The sequence below is a fragment of the Apus apus genome, chromosome 3 (assembly GCF_020740795.1).
Source record: "Apus apus isolate bApuApu2 chromosome 3, bApuApu2.pri.cur, whole genome shotgun sequence".
Classification (NCBI taxonomy): domain Eukaryota; kingdom Metazoa; phylum Chordata; class Aves; order Apodiformes; family Apodidae; genus Apus; species Apus apus.
This window is the reverse complement of record NC_067284.1, coordinates 16,790,043-16,807,071: the sequence shown is the minus strand read 5'-3', so window position 1 is coordinate 16,807,071 and position 17,029 is coordinate 16,790,043. Positions and strand designations below refer to the sequence as shown.

Here is a 17,029-nt window from a genome sequence, read left to right as displayed (position 1 = left end):
CCTCAGGGCCAGACTAAATCCAGTGCAGGAAAACCTCAGATAATGACCTATGGAGATAGGAAGAGGCCCAGAAATTTTATGTGCTGATCTGCTTCATTTGTGTCAAATGACATGCTAATGCTGACATAGCCACAAAAGCTCAGGATAAATCTGGGAAATGTGGAAAAATGAGAGAACAGAATCGCAGAATGTCACAGGGGTTGGAAGGTACCTTTGGAGATCATCTAGTCCAACCCCACTGCCAGAGCAGGATCTCCTAGAGCAGGTTACACAGGAACATGCCCAGGTGGGTTTTCAATGTCTCCAGGAATGGAGACTCCACAACCTGCAAGGACAGCCTGTCCCAGTGCTCTGTCACTCTCAAAGAAGTATTTTCTCATATTCAGGTTGAATCTCCTGTGTACCAGTTTGTGACCATTGCCCCTTGTTCTGTCACTGGACACGAGAAGGGCCTGACCCCAAACCTCCTGATACCCCTCGTAAATATTTATAGGCATTAATGAGATCTCCCCTCAGTCTCATTTTCTCTAAGCTGAACAGACCCAGCTCTCTCAGCCTTTCCTCACAGGGCAGATGCTCCAGTCCCTTAATCATCTTAGTGGCCCTGTGCTGGACTCTCTCCGGTAGTTCCTTGTCATCCTTGAACTGGGGAGCCCAGAACTGCACACAGTGCTCCAGGTGAGGCCTCACCAGGGCAGAGTAGAGGGGGCAGAGAACCTCCCTTGACCTGCTGGAACTTCCTCCTTTCCACCTAGTGGAATCAGCTGCTGCTCACTGTTGAGCTGGAGAGGTGCAGTGTGGTACAAGGAGGTCCATCCTCCTGGACAAGTCCTGGCACAGGGATGAGTGCTGCCATATTGATGAAGCAACCACTGAAGTGAAGTGTCTGATCTAATCTCTGCTTGCTCTTCTGCGTGGTGTGAAACATAAGAACCATTCCACATCTCATCTCATGCAAATCAGATCCACTGTTGTTATTGTATCACCATAAATACTTGAATATATTGTTTTCACTTTTTCAGCAGTAAGCTAGGGTCTTGGTTGGATATTATTTCACAGTTTTGCTCGAAGGCAAACTGGTTTATGTCCAGGCAAGTGCAACACTTTTAATGAATTTTTACAATGAGATGCTGTGCAGCATAGTGCACTTCACATTGTTTTGTGTGCAGTTACAAGACATATGGGTACAGAAAAAAGAAAAAAACCCTCAAAACATACATTTATTTTGTTCCTTTTTAATATGTGGAATGGCAAATTTATTTATTAGGCATTCACCTAGCAGGGAGTGCTACAGAGACGTATTATGTAGTCAAGGCCTCAGTGTGCTACATTTTTAAGACAAGGAAGAAAGAAATATGTATCAGACTACTTAAGAATAAACACTAAAATTGGACATTTTTAATTAGAAAACCAAAGCCTGGTTTCAGAGGTATAAAATGAGTCTTAACATTGTACAAAAATGAATGTACTGTAGTTAATCTAGAATCACAAAGTCACACAATATTAGGGGTTGGAAGGGACCTCTGAAGATCATAGAGTCAAAATCCCCTGCCAGAGCAGGACCAAAACAAACAAACAAACAAGCAAACAAAACCCAAACCAAAAGACAGCTAGGGTAGATCACTCAGAAAGGTGTCCAGACAGGTCTTGAAAGTCTCCAGAGAAGGAGACTCCATAGCCTCTCTGGGGAACCTGTTCCAGTGCTCTTGTCACCCTCACAGTAAAGAAGTTCCTCCTCACGTTGAGGTGGAACTTCCTGTGCTTAAGTTTGAATCCATTGCCCTTCGTCCTATCGTAGGGCACAAGTGAAAAGAGGTTGTCCCTGCCTTCTTGATGCCCAGTCCTCATATATTTATAGATATTAATTAGATCCCCCCTCAGTCTGCTCCTCTCTAGACTGAAAAGTCCCAGGTCTCAGCCTTTCCTCATAAGGCAGGTGTTCCAGTCCCTTAGTCATCCATGTAGCCTCTGTTGGACTCTCTTAAGTAAATCCCTGTCCCAAGAAGACCACCAGCTGGCATTTACTTTTTAATTGTATTCCATTAAGCCCCCAAAATGATCGTGCAGTCACCCTATCATGTTGTCCACTTATTTCAAGGAAAGACATAAATAACTGGTACTTCTTAAAATTAAGGCTAAAGAAATAATAATGTGGTTAAAACCCCTAATATTTAGAACAGGCAAGGCAAATAAAACGCATGAACTGCCAAATATATTATTTCAGGGAGCAAACCTACACAACTTAAAGCATTAAATACGAAGTTTTCAACTTAAATGTTACTGTTCAGAAGAAGAGAGACAACCTGCTGATTCATAGTAGGAGGTAGAATGACCAGGGCAGTGACCTCCATTTCCTATCTTGTTTTCTACATTAAAAATGTATCTACAAAACAGTTTTGTCCCTTCTTTGGTCCCATTACGTTTCACATTAAGGCAAAAGGAAAACTGACTGGCTGTAGAGTTTTTCTCTAAAGTCCAAATATTTGAGATTTTTTAACAGATTGAAACATCCTATTTCATCACCTATAATTATCCTATCAAAGCTCTTTCAATCCTCTTTAGGCAGTAAGAGACCTTTTAAGAGAAAGTAGATCTTTCACTGCTTTTCAGTTGCTTAAAAGCTTCTGGCATCTGTAGCCCAAGGTAGCCTCTACTTTGTCTTGGACTGAAAGCACTTCCTGAACACTTCCTTTAAAATTACAATGCTTGCAGAAATTAATCACATTTTAGTCTATATTAATAGATCTGTTCCTGAGTGTCCCCAAAGTATAGGCTAAGTACGTGACTAATTAACTTTCTTGGGTTTAGATTCAAGTCCAAATTAGGTAATGTAAAAAATTGACCAGGAACATAGATGCATTGAAGATGAAATACAGCTGTCAAAGCACCTTTTGCACATGTGAATTTTACCATCCAGGCATTTCTGTTAAATACTTTAGCTGCTCACCAGGTGTCAGATCAGACTTTATTATTCTACCTACATAAACCCTTATCAGCAACAAAACAGCTTATATCACCATGGTTCTTTGGTTCTTTTATGATCAGTGTTACCAGTCTCCTACTCAGAAGTGCTGCAGATCATAAAAAGGATTTAAAAATCTAAATTATTTCAATACACCACAGTAGTATTTATGCTTTAAACAAACTTTTATTTTGTAAAGCTTAAAAACTTAATGCAAAACCGTAAATGTTTATATATTTGTTTAGGGAGTGTAAACCAAAAGGGGACAACTTAAACATACACTCATAGTGAATTGTTTTTATATTAAAATCTACACAAATAAAAATATTTTTTACTTTCTACTTTTCTACTTCTCAACTTCAGAATAAGATTTTACTTACATTTTACTCATATTTAAAAGCTGAAGTTATTTCAGGCATGTCACTGTCACTTTCAAATAGCCAGCAGTTTCACTCCAGATGAGCTCAATGTAGTTCTTAACATGGATAGGTTTTGATTCCCAAGTCGTGCTTTGAAAAGAGAAGACCTGGGTCATTAAAATGTTCATTCTGCTGCACAAGAAACTGAAATGTGGCACATACTAAACTTTATTTATATCAGCTATATTGCTCTCTGAAAGCTGGAATTCTCAACTCACTCTAGAATATGATCTACAGACACGGCTCCGTTATTGGCACATATTGTAAGAGAAAAAAACACTCCTTAAAAAACTTGGTGCACCAGCTGAAGTATAAGCTATACTAACAAAATCACTCTTTTGCAAAGATAAGCAGACTTTATTTTGACTACTCAGTTTAGCTGTATTAGCAAACTCTTTACAATGCAGATCAACTCCAAGGAAGTTTATACAGGTCCCAGAATATTCTGCCTCTCTACAATGTCAGCATTTGCTGCAGAACTCGTAGCTAGAAGGAAAAAGCAGCTCCCACGGCTGCCGTGAAGATCAAATTGACTACATAGCAGTGTGTTATTACAGCTTCAAAGATGAAACAGCATACTCATCTCAGTGGGATGCTGAATTAATACACTCTTTCTGGTGTCTCACAGCATATTTCCTGCAGGCAACACTGTTTTCTCTTCCAGAAAAAGTAGATTCTCCCAGTAGCTTCTGCCATTAAAAAATCTGCAGTTTTTTAAGTATGTGCCAATGACTTAGTTTAAAAATAATTCATTAAGGAATGAAAAAGGAAAAAAGGACCCTGCCTGGGTTGTATACAGCTTTATATATAATTCATTCAAAGATCATTTTAAGTATAGCTGCCACAGAACTCTCTGGATGCTCTTTGAAAAGCAACAGCCACCAGTGTAAAATATGCCTGTCAGCACAGGGCAGAGTACACGGCACCTCATTTATACTGCCCTGCAAGTCCAGGGCTAATTATTCTGACCATAACAGTCAAACCTCTCTGCCAGTGCAGTGAAAGGACAAGATGAGAAACCACAAAGTCATTAAGGGCTTGGTGATAAATCCCGCTTTGCATCTTAACATCTGAATCAGTTTTACTACGTGCATCACTGTGATACCACAGTGGTACCAGTCAGAAAAAAAGGGACTTTCAAAGCCATACATTCTGTCTGTATAATGAAATACAGATATGAGTCCTGCCAACCTGAAGAAACTCAAGAGTTAAAATTCAAACACTCTATTACATTTGCATAGTTGTGAAAATTTATTAGCTACAGTGTAATGAAAATCAACTTTTTTGGTACAGGCAGAAGTAAAAACATACATTATACAGAAAAAAAAAATCACAGCTTTAAAAACTGGCTTACATTGTTTAAAATCAGTAACTCTGGTTGTATTTCAAGGCATTGGACTTCAGTACTTAATTTTATGCCAAACCATCACACAGTGCAAGAAATATTCTGCAATAGTACAAATTCCATACAGCAGTCTTCAAAGTATTTAGTCTCACAGAACCTCATGGTGGCAAAAAAATGTTCTGAATGTTTTCCATTTAAACACAAAACATTGCTGAAGTTACATTTTTCTTTCTTTACATACTCTCTATTACAAAAATAGCAAATTGTGAATTTGACAGTGTATTCTACAAATAAGTGCACCACGGACAACAGAAATTGCAACTTTGGGACAGTTACTTTACAAAGTGTATTATAAAAATAAATTATATGGCAAACATCAAACAAAATCAAGCACGTGCCTTAGGCTTTGCAAATAAAAGTGAAATTCAGCTGGCAGACAGACTGCTTGCCTCTCTCTGACTATGTTCTTTCAAAATATCAGCAAGGCCCTTCCTTCTTAAAGCTCTACCAAGAAAAAAAATATATAAAATCTAATGGGAGCAGTAAATACTTCCATGAACAATCAGTAGCACAAGTGACCCTGGTGTTGATGGTAGAGCTTCTACAGTGATCGGTCCAAGTGTCAAGGAGGGAAGTGCACACAGAGAGCAGGCAGTGGGGGTGGTAACTCATCTAGAGTTCATGCGCAACTGGTGAATGATGACACTCTCTAGAAGAAAAGATAGCAAAACATTTGGTTTTATGGAACTGCAAATACATCACAAGTTACTTTAAAGAAGAACAATTAGACTGGCAGTTGGAAGAATTTTTCTTCTCAGCCCATCTCGCAGGCTCACTCGCTCACTGCAGGTTGGTAAGAACTGTCCTTGCTAATGCTACACAGGGAAACTTAATTAGTACCAGGCTATGACTCAGGAGCCCTTGGCTTCCACTTCAGTATCAAGACCATTACTTGGTTGTCCATAAGGAAGCGAATAATACAGTTGAATAGACTAAACCAGAAAAACTCCAAGGTTCCAGTCCCACACCTGAAATGGGTAGAGGAAGGCTTGGAGTTGGATCTCTTGTATCCCGTCTGAGCAAATCCATCATAAACCCAATGGGAATTCTGAGATGGGGATGAGGAAGAAGTAGAAGGTCAATTCTCACTTTTAATTGAAATTTTGCTGAGAAATCTATGCAGGTTTTATTCAGCAATCCCCTTGAATTTTGTTACTGACTTTAATGTGGATAAATTTCAACCACAGAGTGCAAAATTAACTGTTGGTGTTGTCTTTGAAAGCCTGGGTTTAACTGTGTGTAGGAAATCCCTGATGCTGATTAATCTCTGGGCTCTGCTGACATACTAATCACCCGGTCTTCTGATCCTATAGCTATATACACTGCTCTTACAGGCAACATTTTAAATATAATAATTTAGCTATTCATTCTCTGAAAAGGTGTGTTTTATGCATTTCAAATAACATAACTGTACCAATGCTAACTGGAAACATACAAGAATACATTTTCAGAAATACTGATTTTCTTAACTGAAATAATTTTCTTGCTAAAGATTCCTCCCTCTCTTAATAGTCTGAAGATTTTCCAAAGTTTGCACAATTCAAGATCTGACACTAATAATGTATTTAGTCTTTTATGTTTTTATTGACTTCTGCCTTTGTCTGTTTCCTAGCTAATATTTACAAGATGTCTGATTAAGTTACATTACAAGAGGAAACAAAATCAAAATGTTTTCCATGTGTTCTTAATGCCAGAACTTTGCCACTAGATGGCAGATTCTGATGATACTTTTCATACATGGTGCTTGAGAAAAGCAGGGCTGAGGCAACGTTCAAGAAAATATGTTAAGGCAAATGAAATAATAGAATTTCCCAAATATAAAGTATTTATTTCCCATGTAATTTATCAATAACATTTTTTTTTTTCAACAAGATATGTGTATACCTGTTCTACCAAATTTGACCAATGAAAGTTTTCACAGACTACAGTAAGATTTTACCTTACAACCAGTGCTGTTCTCTTAACTTCAAGCTCTGGCAGAACACAATGTAAAAAGATGCATTTACTTAATATCAGATTGTAACCTCAGGTGGATGCTCCCATTAACTTCAATGAGAGTCCCACGAAGTCTATATGAAACCATTTTTCCCTGTTATTCGCTATTCACATTGCATATTGATACAGAGTTTAGATACAAAATTCTAAAAACTAAATGAGTAGCAGAAAAATGACATGCTCCTTGTAAAGGCTTGAACAGCAAAACTGCAGTAAGTTTCTCAGTCTTCCTCCTATAGACGAAATACAGCAACTGTGCAAAAAGTAGGAGAACTAATAAGAAAATCAACCAATTTCCACTTCTAGTATCCATTTGTTCTTTCATTTCTCACACACTTGTGCATGTATGCTCTTCATTTTTCTGACAATTTTATTGTATTTATAATGTTGAGATACATACATATGTATTTACACACACACACACACACACACACACACACACACACTGTACTTGCCAAAGGAGGTGTCCAAACAGTTATTAAACTAAAATTACAGGAGGGTAGATTTTTGTCAGAGTTAGGTAGGATTAATCTCTACAGGAATATGATTCTATCTGGAAGATAGGATTGCATAAATTTTTCTAAGGTTATAGATATGAACATTTCAAGGAGTTAAGAATTCACTTAAAACAACTTATTTTAATGACAGGAAAAGAAAACCAAGTTAACGTAAAATTGCTAATTCTGCTTTCAGTCCAACTGATGTAAATCAGAACTTCTCCAGAAAACACATGATTAACAGCTGGTCTATGAGAAATACCAGGTCATACAATGAAGCACATCAACTAACATTTTAACGTATGAAGTTTAATTTCTTCTTACAATATATACAAACAAATAACACCAGATAGTACAAAACTGTATCACAGACAATACACACCCAAGTAACAGAATAGAATCATATATCAGTGTTTCTATTTTTAAAATCCTGAAGAGAGTTTTTGAAGTGAAGAACCATTCATACCTGAGTGATTCATACCTGACTCTCAGAGCTGATAGCTCTACATCTGAGAATAATAAACCCTGGTTGCATCTTCCAAAAAGCCAAGTAAGGGCAGTGTGCAGGGAGTAAGATTCGAAGTGAAGTTAGTATCTATAATAAGAAATGTTGCAGGTAGTTTTGCCTAAGAGAGCTCAGGCAAAATTAAAAGGAAGAGGATAACTTACACTGACTTTGGGGACAAAAACATTCCTCTAAATTAAAACAAGCTCAAAAGATGAGCTCACAGAAACTACTGCCAGCAAAGTACAGGTTTCAAAGCAACTCAGTGAAATTGGCCACTGATCTGTGATAGGAACATATAATTGATCTGAAAATTGTCCTGATTGTTGCAGCTTATGCCAAGCACCTGAAATCCAGCAGGACAGTTTATGCTCTTTTAAGATATGCTCTTCCACATGTCATCAGAACTACTGAATATTCATGTAGATGTTGAGCATGTTTTAGAACGTGTTGCACATTTCAGGCAGTGACATATGATTTGGCATCCAATTGGCATGAATCAACATATTACTGTGACTTTAGAGATTACTCACATTATACTAATTACTGTGTGCTGTAAGTCTGAGGTTTAAACATGGTAATATGCATACTCTGTGTGTACATTCAGAAGAGCCACAAAGTGTTAACTTGTTTTTTGAAAAATCACATGAGTGAGTGTCACAAAAGGAGAGAAAACATGAGTAAAATAAATAAAAAAAACTCTGCTTTTCTTCTGTTATTTACTTAGCATGTTTACCAATGCAAGAGAAATCCCCAGGCATCAAAGTTCCATGTTCCCCCATTTTCAGTCACACTTACTCCAATGTATTGCTCTGTTAATAACTACATTAGCAATACTCACATTTAACTGTAATTCTGGTGATTCAGGTAATCTAATCTAGGGATCACAGTGTAAAACTTAGTAGGGACAAGATTTAAAATCACAGAGATCATCTGGAGTACTAAAGGTGCACCCTCAGTCCATGTATGCAGCTCATGCATGGGTTGGCATTTTCCCTCCTCTTCTCCCTCTCCACCTTACTGCTGTCCTAAGCCATATTTCCCACTGCTGGGCTTCAGTCACCATGACTGCTTGTATGACCAAGCAGTCAGCCAGAACAGGGCATCTCTACAGCTGACACTGAATCTTAGCAAAACACAAAGACTGGTTCTCAGCCAGCTCAGCTTCTGATGAAGTACTGTAACCATCGTTATTACTCTGAGTTGAGTGCATTTTGCTACTTAAACTGTTCCACTTCATTAAACAAAAACAAAAACAAAAACAAAAACCAAAAACAAAAAACAAAACAAAACAAAAAAAAACAAAACAAAAACAAAAACCAAAAACCAAGCAACTATATAAAGAAAAAGGTAAGAGAGAGGAAGCATGGGGATGAGGCATTCTAGATGATCACCTGGGCAGAGGAAGGCTTGGTTTCTGCATTGTAACCCAGTAATGTAAAATACACAAGAAGCCCTGTAAATAAAGGCCCTAATATTTTCCTATGGATTGGTGTATCAGTTTCATTCTTTGATGCCTAGTAAAATCTGAGGTCTGAACAAGTCTTGCCCTTGTGGTATTTCTGACATCACTCTCTTGTGTTCCTTCTTTGATGTTGTATGAAGGTGAGTTCATGCTACATTCATTCTTCCACACAGTGGGACATCGCTAAGGTCTTGCTCCTCTTCTCTGTCACCCTTTTTGTTACACTGGAAGAACTTCTTATTCTGGAGACTCCTATTGCTTTGTCAGGTTTGGCTGAAACTGGTTGATGTGTTCAGTGTTATTCATCAAGGAGGGACAGATGGAGGGATGGATGAACACAAACACTTCATCTTATAAACCTTTTCATAAAAGGCCAGGCTCAAAAGCAGCCTTTGGAGCAAGGATGCGAATCCCGGGGGAGGAGGTGGGCTCCCTTCTCCTAGTTCAATATCCTGACCACTCAACCACTCTCTTGTTTCTGCTCACTGAATACTGAAGCCCTTCATGCAGAACAGCACAGCCTTTACAGGAAGGAATTGAGAATGACACCACCATCCCTCTCAACTGTCTGTCATGGCATTGGTGAACTTGGCTGGAGTTGATTTAGGTTTGAGTCTCCTCAGATATTAGTAAAAAGGGGGACCAACCTCCTACCTTTGAAGACAGGTTTCACTCAAAAGCTTTTTAAAATAAGCTGTACTATCCCTACATTTGTGGTATTTGATCTACCAGGAGGCATTAATGATTCTACAGTCACTTTAAAACAGCCAATGGTTTCCTATGCTTGCCTTCTTTCTTTTTCTGGCCCAAGAGCCTTGAACTAAGCTATGTCAAAGCCAGCCTTTATGCTTTCTGCCACCTTCCTCTTAGTTCAGATCAGTTCCCTAGTTAAGTTCAAACACTTGTGACAGCTCAAGGGACAACCACATGGAAGCTGAGTACCTTCTCGGCAGAAGGTGTCAAAGAGAGGATTACAGCTTTTTACTCCAGTGTGGGGTTACATCCTGACTTCATGTGACCATGAAACTGTGGCTTGACTTACATGCCTTTGAGAAAATACAAGTATATTTAGATTATGGATCTCTGTTTCAGGGGCTGCAGTGCTAGTTAAGTTACAACTGAAACACTGATGAGACAGGGAAGTGGAAGAACTTCAGGAAGATCTTCAGGATGTCTCTGGGGGTTAGGTTATGTGTTTAGACTTGGTTGTCTAAACTGCCCTCTGGAGCTGACTTACTGAGTGGAGAATCTAACTGCAGTCATTAAACATGACTGTCTTCAGATTCAGAGGAAATTCCAATATAAAAAGACAGTTATGCTTCAACTTTTAAAACTTCTGAGTTTCTTTTTTCTTCATCTTACCATTCCTCTACATTTAAGAAAAAAGAATCTCAGGTCAATTAAAACAGATGTTAAAATTATGAGCATAACTAAATCCCTACTTTTAGCTAACAGTTAAACCAGTTGCCTGATTCCAACTTTTTGGTCTTCTGCTATGGAGCAAAATTTCCTTTTTTTTGTGCTGCCCCAGGCAAAAATAACAGGACCCTTGGTCTGACCTGTCTGGAATTTCTCAAGTCTGTCTCATTAAATCCTACCAACTCTGTAAGAGTAATTCCAAGTTGTGCCTGCAGTTCTGCTTCAGCTGTGCTAATTTGTGTGTCCATGGTTTCAGGTACCATAAGGCTGGCTTGTTTCTTCAGGTGAATTAGTTTCTTAGATCTCAAGCAAAACAAACACATTTTTCCACCACAGGCACTCATAGAGTATTGCCTTGGGACAGCAACAGTTAACCACATTTCTTTGAAACAAGGATGTGAAAAGGAAGGCTTAAGGCAGCTGCAGCTCATCACTGTATCAAGCCACATCAGCTTGGGGCTCATGTTTGCAATATTATTTAAATAACTGTTTTGACCTGAAGACTTGCTTCAGTGCCAGTATTTAGAGTGAATATCCAGCAAAAAGCTCTCAGTAATGTGTTTTCTTCAAACATCTGCTAAAAAGTGTATGTTACAATAAGAACAGCAAGATCTCGGCAACAATTTATTGACAAAGGGAGGCTTTTAAGTGATAAAATTAGTTGAGAGGACCTGATGTATTTCTGGCATAGTAACTCACATTTCTTGCTAATTCCAGTTTCCAAGTTTTATATGAAATATTGGGAAATAAGTGTTACGGAAAATGTTACTAATACAAACCTGATTTTCAGATGGTATAGGAACCAGAACCTATCAGGTATTACAGGTGCTATATGTGTAAAAATAGAAACATACTTATTTTCTGATGCAGCAGCAGCTTTTACACCACAGACAAAATGCCCTTCATATGAATAACAAAATGCCAGTTTTACGCTGGGATAGTGGCCGTATCTGGATGCTAAATTGGAAAGCAACATGAAGTGCAGACTAAAGATTTCTTGTACTGAATATAATTTTGTTGACCTTCTGTGGCAGATTCTTCCATCAAATCTCTTCTCTCAGACAGAAAACCATCTAATATTTCACCCACTGGTGCATTTTCTTTTCTGTGAATTGTGTTTTTTATTAATTGGTGGTCTTCCTGCCTTGCTTTCCAAAAGTTACTCCTAACCGCTGCATCCTTTACAGCTTGCTGTGGTGGCTGAGGTATTATGCAAGCTTTAAAACCCTCATTTATCAGTCTGCTCAGCTCTATTTCTTTTGGTTGTGATTTTCTTCTGTGAAAATTGACCAATTAATGGAAATGCCCTTTAATGATTTTACTGCTATCAAATAAACAATCATAACAGTCATCAGCATCCACACCATTTCCATGCTGGAACAATTCCTTAAAACATGCTTTAAAATGCAAACATGTAAATGAGGAGATCACAAAGAGGGGAGGAAAAACAATTAATCACCATGGTATTGTGTGCTGTTCTGCATTTCAGACAAAATATTTCCAACAACTGAGAACTGAGAGTAACTTCCACACCAAACCCTATCTCTTTCATTCTTTGTACCTGAGCTGTGCCTTTCAATAGCAATTTCTGCCACCAGCTGTCTGTGCTGACTTCCTCTCTAAGACACAAGGATGCTTGGCAACAATGGTTAAATGCAGCAGAAATTCATCCAACCAGGAAAACTGAAAAGCCAGTGAAGTCAATGGAGTGACTCCCTTCATAGCCTTTAGTGGTCTTTGGAGCCGGCACAAATGGACTGTATTGATTTTAGCCAGATCAATGTTTGTCAGTATTTTACTAAAGACTAAACACCTTTTGGCTCCCTTGCCTTCATCTGACCTCTGAGCTGGCAGTGTCCCTTAACTCCTCTGGAAGAAATAAGCTGCTGCTTAGCACTGCTGCTGCCAAACACTGTGCAACCTCCCTAACCCCTCGGATTTTTTCACTGCCTTGAGAAAGCAGCTCACCACTGAGAAGTACTGATTTGGATGGGAGACTTCTAGAGAAACAGTTGGTCACACAGTGCCCATCCTTTCCCTCTTCTTCTCCCTCTCACACTTGGGGTACCAGGTTTCATTAAAACCAGACAACAAGTGTCCTGTCTCCCAACATCGCTTCCCTGGGCAATGTGGCATCTCAGTAATGTGGTCACAGGGGAAAGGAAAGTGCCCCATGCAGTAGCAAAGTAGAAAGTGATCAGTTAGGGTGGAAGATGATCTAGCAAAAGTGACCAGCCTTCCTTCGATCTACAAAGAAGTGACCAAGTCTATCATTAAGAGTTCCCAAACTAGATTAACAACCTAGTGCAGCTGCCCCATTCTCACTTTCTAGGCTGAAAATCTTCCTGGCATACAACTGCCTTTTTGTTGGCTTTTTTTTTTTTTTTAAACTTCAGTAAGAAAACAAAAGGATGTTGTTACTTTAGCAGTCAGTGCACACACTGATTAGTTTGTTGTAAGTGACAGCTACAGGACTCCATTAGTACAGGCAAATGTGAGCAACTACACAGGCAGGGGGGCTGACTTCCATGGCAGCAGTAAAACCTGCAGAACATACCCCCTGAGCCACTGCCATCAGCCCTGACCCCCGCCCAGGGAGGCAGAGCTGCTGGCTGAAGATTTCTTCAGTTCTATTTTCATAGACTGAGTCTCGGCACGAGGCTCAAATTTTGTCACATTTCCTGCTCCTGGGGCTGCCACTACTGGCTTTCCTGCTTTCATACCTTTTGACACAGGAATGCGGGTGGGTGCAGGTCTCGGGGATGACCCATCCTGTCCTGTCTGCAAAAGAGAGAGACAGAGAGAAATTACATGAATGGAGAACTTCTTATTCTCATATATGCTCATCTTGTACTTCTCACTGGTTCTTTATTCACCTTTCAAGCAGCAATGTCCCAAATCACACCTATCAGCAATTAAAACTGACATCTGGAACCTGGCCACTGCACATAGGGCCAAAGGCACAGTCAGGATCAGAGTTCCCCAGAGCTGGGGTCTGGTGTTTTGGATCAAGCTGCCACAGAGATGGGAATCCCTGCAAAACCCTGATTCCATAGCACAACACAGGGCAGGATGGTCTTAGAGGGTCCTGAAACTCTGGCTTAGCTGTCAGACAGGTACCATATTAGCATCTTGCACAGAGACTAGCAAGCACAGGCCCTCAAGATAGGAAAGCTTTGTGAGGCTAATGCTGAACCCCGAGTAACTGCCATATTTTCAGAGCTGGGGCAAGACTTCTCAGCAATATAGATAAAATTGAAATTTGCTTCCTAAAGTATGCTGAGGCCATGGCTGGGGCCACTGATTTCTGCACTGGGAAGTGCAGGGGGCTGGGAGAGAGAGACAGAGTGAAGAATTGGGTTTCTTCTTCCTGTGGCTGTGGGAGGGGGCTCTCCCCCTCCAAGCCTTAGACATAACTTGATGAACTCTGGTGAGGGTGAAGCAGGCAGCCCAGATTTCCTGGGATGCTTCAAGGCAGCAGGGACATGGTCATTCTACTGTCTCCGCCAGTCTGCTGCCCTTGACACCAGCCTGCCAAGCACACTTCTCCTCCACTTTAAGGACTTCAGAATAAAACATAAAAACAGCCTAAGTGGCTGAGGACATAAGAACAGACCTGGCAGACCCAGCATGGCTCCTACTAAGGATCTGTGCCCTTCTGGAGCACCAGCTGGAGGCCAGACTAGCTCTCCTATAGCTTTGAAAATGGCAATCAGCACATAAGTTTAGGGAACTGAATCTCACTGTGTAAATGCACAAGGAGCACCTGGACAGGACAAAAAGATTCAAAATGGCCAACTGGTATTTTCTGTCTCCATTGGTAAGATAATGTTGCATATATTCTGCAAGGCCAAAACTGGAAGGTACCCTTTATGGACCATGACATAAAGAAAATACTTAGAACCATGACAATTCTCAAAGGAAACTGTGTTCTATAGAACTTCTGCAGTGTGCAATACAGACACAAATGTTAACAGTGACAACTTCAGTGTGTCAGCTCCTATTTCTGTTCAGATTATGGACAAAGCCTTTGACCTCACAAAAGTGAAAACTTTTCGTAAGATCCTGGAATCCTAGCTAGACCCATCCACTAATAACTAAATTCTGCAACTTACAACATATAAACAAAATAAAACTAAACTGCTGAAATAGACTGGATTAGTGCATAATGTCGACTGCAACATGTATTTCCACATTTACTTCAAAATGCTCCTAATAAGGCTCCACAATGGAGCATTTTTCTCTCTCAAAGGATTTCCAGCCAGTAGCATCACAGCCTTCTGTCTGCATCCTGAATATTCAAAGGAAAAGCATTCCTTAATCTTCTAAGAACATTTCAAAACCCCGTATGTACACACACAAAAAAATCACAATTGGAAAACTTGAATGCTGTCTGCCTGGCAGGAAGGAAGCCATGTTCAATAACTAAAAGCAACATTTACAATAGCAGTCTAAAGGCTAATATGGAACTCACATGTAGATGTCAAAACAAGTTAGGCCCATACAATTCTGTAGGGCAAAACATGCAAATGCATTCCATCAGCCTTGGAAAATATGTCAACATCCCAGGGAACCCAAATGACAAACATCTTGTACTCCCTAAAAGAGCTCCACAGTGTGTAAACATGAGGCAATCAAATGAAGTAGCTGGAATCTCAGGCATTTCTTCAGCTTTATTCACATGTAAATTATTAACTAAGGATTTAGGCACTTTCAAGTTACTCATTTCAAGCCTAAATCACTCAAAAGTACTTTGAAAAGAACTCTAACTTGCTTTAAATTTCTTAGTTGCCTTCCTTAGATCATATGGAAGCTAATGCCTGCTTCACATCCAGCTGCAAAAGCATTTTGTGTTTGCTAAATGAAACGGCACAAAGTTGGCTCTTCAGCAAGCAGTCCCCCTTGGTGGGACTGACAGGGCAAGCAAGTGGGGGACACTCTTGGGTACACATTTGTAGTGTCTGTGGCAGAGAACCCACATGACTGTCTGTCTCTTGGCCATTTCTTCCCAGTGTCAAGCTCTAAGCAAATTCCCTCCAGCCCTGCTTGTCCATAGGCTCCGTCTCCTGGTTGGCAGAGAATGAGGCTTCAACCAGAAACCAACTGGCATGGAGCACCAGAGACACGGCCCTGGTGGCCCTGTGGGACACAGAATGATGCTGGCTGGCTCTGAGCAGGTGGTACGTGGTGCTGAACAGCACAGGAGGCCAGAGCCAGGCTAGTAACTACATTAGTGAGCACAACATAAATACATGCAGCCGCTAAGCTGGTTAGGTTGTTGATAATCAGCTCTCCCTGCAGGCACTGAGGTTGCAGCAAGGTTGGACAGCCCCATTAAAGAAAGAAAAGCAATTTGAATGTACAGAACATTTAGCATGTTTCAGGGGTTTATAACAGATTCTGCTTAATGCATTTTGTTGACACACAAAATGAGTTCTTACATGCACACATTCACTTTTGGAATATTTAAATTAAAAAGGTGCTTTTTCAGCACTTGTTCCTGATCAGATCAGGGACAAGTGTGCCCTGGACCAGAAATCACAGAATGTTAGGGGTTGGACGGGACCTTGAAAGATCATCTAGTCCAATCCCCCTGCCAGAGCAGGATCACCTAGAGCACATCACACAGGAATGCGTCCAGGCGGGTTTTGAATGTCTCCAGTGAAGGAGACTCCACAACCTCTCTGGGCAGCCTGTTCCAGTGCTCTGTCACTCTCACAGTAAAGAAGTTTTTTCTGATGTTTACGTGGAACCTCCTATGTTCCAGTTTGTACCCACTGGCCCTTGTCCTATCACTAGACATCACTGAAAAAAGCCTGGCTCTGTACTCCTGACACTCCCCCTTAATGTATTTGTAAACATTGATGAGGCCGCCCCTCAGTCTCTTCTCCAAGCTAAAGAGACCCAGCTCCTTCAGCCTTTCCTCATAAGGGAGATGTTCCACTCTCTTACTCATCTTTGTGGCTCTGCACTGGACTCTTTCAAGCAGTTCCCTGTCCTTCTTGTACTGGTTCAGTTAAGTGGTTTGCACAGGTATCTGCTGCAATTTGAGATGCCCTGGGCTACTCAAGCTATCTGCACAGGACTGGTAGATAAGACAGAGGACCCAAGGAGACCTGCAGCCTCCAATAACACAGCTGGAAGTTAGGCAAGCTAATTGACAGCTGCTTAAAATGACATTACACAAGTATGTTGAGACAATTGAATCCTGAAAGGGTGGGACTTAGGATCAAGTCAATACAGTCAGTGGGTCCCAGTGGGCAATTTAGCTCATGCTGAAGCCAGCAGCATCTCAGCTGAATCACATGCCAGTCTCCACAGAGCCTCAGTGCTGAGGAGGGGACTGATGACTAGGGATTGAC

The 17,029-nt window shown here is 40.3% G+C and overlaps 1 protein-coding gene across 4 annotated transcripts in view; it reads right to left on the bottom strand.

The window, feature by feature from the left end:
- Positions 1-4,613: 4,613 nt before the first annotated feature.
- Positions 4,614-17,029, bottom strand: part of FILIP1 (filamin A interacting protein 1) — a 113,894-nt gene continuing 101,478 nt past the window's right edge. For 2 of the 4 annotated variants that reach the window (XM_051614242.1, XM_051614243.1), the window contains one exon: positions 13,231-13,448. In XM_051614242.1, coding sequence (XP_051470202.1) covers positions 13,242-13,448 — 207 coding nt within the window. In that variant the 3' untranslated portion in view covers positions 13,231-13,241. Of the gene's footprint in view, positions 5,436-13,224; positions 13,449-17,029 lie in introns of those variants that run through there. The other 2 variants (XM_051614244.1, XM_051614241.1) reach the window with 2 other exon arrangements.